Source organism: Chinchilla lanigera, unplaced genomic scaffold (assembly GCF_000276665.1).
Source record: "Chinchilla lanigera isolate Chin_1 unplaced genomic scaffold, ChiLan1.0 scaffold00050, whole genome shotgun sequence".
Classification (NCBI taxonomy): Eukaryota; Metazoa; Chordata; class Mammalia; order Rodentia; family Chinchillidae; genus Chinchilla; species Chinchilla lanigera.
The window spans coordinates 1895888-1898681 of record NW_004955451.1 but is presented as its reverse complement, the minus strand read 5'-3'; the positions used below and the strand labels follow the sequence as shown (position 1 = coordinate 1898681).

Here is a 2794-nt window from a genome sequence, read left to right as displayed (position 1 = left end):
CCCTAGGCATAGACATATGTTCTTAAGCATAAATGGAAACTTGAAAGACACTGAACTTGATTTAGGATCAAAGAACAGTAAATAATGAAACACATACCTTAATTTCCCCCTCAATTAGCTTCTTAAAAAATAAGATACAGTACTATCACATCATTACCATAACCATGTACCAATTAATGATTTAGTACTCAGTGCCCTTTTATTTTACATCATATATTGCAGAAAATCTAACATGATTTCCCCATAAGCAAGTCCTACTTACCAAGTGCTCTGGCTACTGCCAGAAAAGGGATCTGGTCAATAACTGTGCTCCTTCTAACAGGTCCACTATGAGTGAGCCGAGGCCTTTTCCAAACTACACGGTTCACTCCAGACTTGTTCATCACACTAAAAAATAAAGTGTTCATATAAATACTCTAAATGACTAAAATATAACAAGATATTTCAATGTGTTCAGTAACTAGTAAAATAACATTATATTATCATAAAATGACTTAGCTTGCAAGGATGTATAAGCCAGAGTTCTGTTCAGAGAGAAAAAGGAAAACAGTGCAGGACTAAGCCAAATACAGCGGCACACATCTGTAATTGCAGCACTCTGGGAGGCTGCACCAGGAGGCTGTTAAATTCAAGCCCAGCCTGAGAAACTAAGGACCCTGCCTCAAAATTTAAAAGGGGTGGGGGGCTGCTGGGGACATAGTTCAGTGCAAATACCCTGGATTCAATACTTGGTACCACTATCACCAAAAAAAAGGGTAAGTTACATGAGCAGAATTTGAAGATAATCAACTCAGGTCAGCCAGACAAAACTAAATAGAAATAATGTAAAGAAAATTGAGTAGACATCATGTCAAAGAAAAAAGGAATGTCTTAACAGCTCAAATAACTAAGGAGAGGAAAAGAGCATCTGTAAATCAAGAGGTATTAAGTAGTAATAAAGGAAATTTTTATTAAAGCCGGGCATGATGACATACGCAAATCTCAGCACTCTGGGAGGCCGAGGCAGGAGGATCAACCAAGTTTGAGCCCAGCCTACACAACTTAGCAAGATCTTATCTCCAAAAAAAAAAAAAAAAAAAGGTATTTCTTTGGGAATGGGGGAAAACGGTTTTAGTATTTTTGTACTAAAAAAAATCAACAGAATATACCTCAAGAGACATATCTACATATGTATTTAAGTATTTTTGTAATTTGAAGACTCGACTTTAGGAAACCTATCAGTTATGATCTATAGACATATATCTGGAAATTAGAGTAAGAAAATCTTCCTAAAAATTTGCAGTATGAGTGACAGAAATCTGTAATTAGTACACACTCCAAGGTACGTAACACTTGAAAATATGGTTAATTCTCTGGGGGAAAAATATAACAGCGATAAATGGCTTTTCAATCTATTCCTGGCATGATTGAAATGAGACAGGTACAAAAAAACCTAGTAATCTCTACGTCAATATAATTCCAATTTGTCTTTTTTTTGTTTTTGTTTATCCTCTGAGGTCAGTACAAGGGTAGCATTCCTGGAAGGCTAGAAAAGATGAGGGGAAGAGTGGCAAATAGCATTTCTAAGAAACAGTATTTAGTCTACCTGACAAAACTTAAGATAGATCCTGATTCCTGATCCTCTCAAAGACAGAGCTCATTAAAATATCTAATTAAACCTCATATGATGGTCTAGGCCTATAAACCAACACTCTAGGAGGCTGAGGTAGGAGGATTACAGAGCCCAGCCTGAGCAATTTAGTCACTTGGTGAGACCCTGTCTAAAAGTAAAAAATAAAAAAGGGCTGAAGATATAGCTCAGTGTGAAGGCCCTGGGTTCCACGCCCAGTATAGTTAAAAAAAAAAAAAAAAAGATATCTAACCAAGTCCTTTCGTTTAGGGCCAGTGCATAAGCACGCAGAAACCTTTAATTATAATCTACAAAATAAGAATAATCTATAAAAACAGTCTATGCTGTGGCAGGTGTTTGCAATCCCAGCTACTTGGGAGACTGAGGCAGTAGGACTGCAAATTCAACCCTAGCATGGGCAACTTAGTAAGACCTTGTCTCAAAATTTTTAAAAATGGGGAGAAAATGACTGCATATGTAATATGTAGCTCAGCATTCTGTGGCTGTAATCTCCAGTACTACAAAAAATAAAAATAGGGCTGGGCGTGGTGGCACACATCTGTAATCCCAGCACTTGGGAGGCTGAGGCAGGAGGATTGTTGCGAGTTTGAGACCAGCCTGGGCTACAAAGTGAGCTCAAGGCCAGCCTGAACTGCATAGCAAGACCCTGTCTCAAAAAGACAAAAAAAAAATAAGAATAAAAATAAAGTCACTGGTTTCAAGATATGGAAAACTGAAGCTAGGACAGACCAGACAATAATGACTGCCTGAGAGGCAATATCACTATGAAATGCCCTACACCCAAGAAACAGCCAGCTAGTTCACCTCTATCTAGTCTTTTCTATTTCCAATGTAGTTTCAGAGGAATGAAGATGCTAGAGAGAAGAAATGAACAGAATAAAAGTTTGAAGCAAAATTAAGCCATAACATTTTTTGGAGACAAGGTGTCCCTATTTAGTCCAAGCCAGCCTTGAACCCTAACTTGCTCTGTCGACCAGGCTGGCCTTAAAATCACAACCTCCTGCCTCAGTTGGGATCACAGGGAGCCATGTCCGTATACCTAAGAAAAGACCAATCTTTTGAGCCAACAAAAACATGAATGTAGGAAGTGAATAGCTTCAATCTCCCTTCTAAAGTAGAAGACAAATTCAAAATCTAAAGAGGGCAGGCCAACAGGCAGGTATA

At 38.1% G+C, this 2794-nt stretch overlaps 1 protein-coding gene across 1 annotated transcript in view; it reads right to left on the bottom strand.

Moving 5' to 3' along the window:
- Positions 1 to 2794, bottom strand: part of Ppm1d (protein phosphatase, Mg2+/Mn2+ dependent, 1D) — a gene marked incomplete at its 5' end in the record, with an annotated part of 37685 nt that overhangs the window by 17113 nt on the left and 17778 nt on the right. Inside the window, 1 exon segment of the mRNA XM_005393964.2 lies at positions 263 to 387. Coding sequence (XP_005394021.2) covers positions 263 to 387 — 125 coding nt within the window.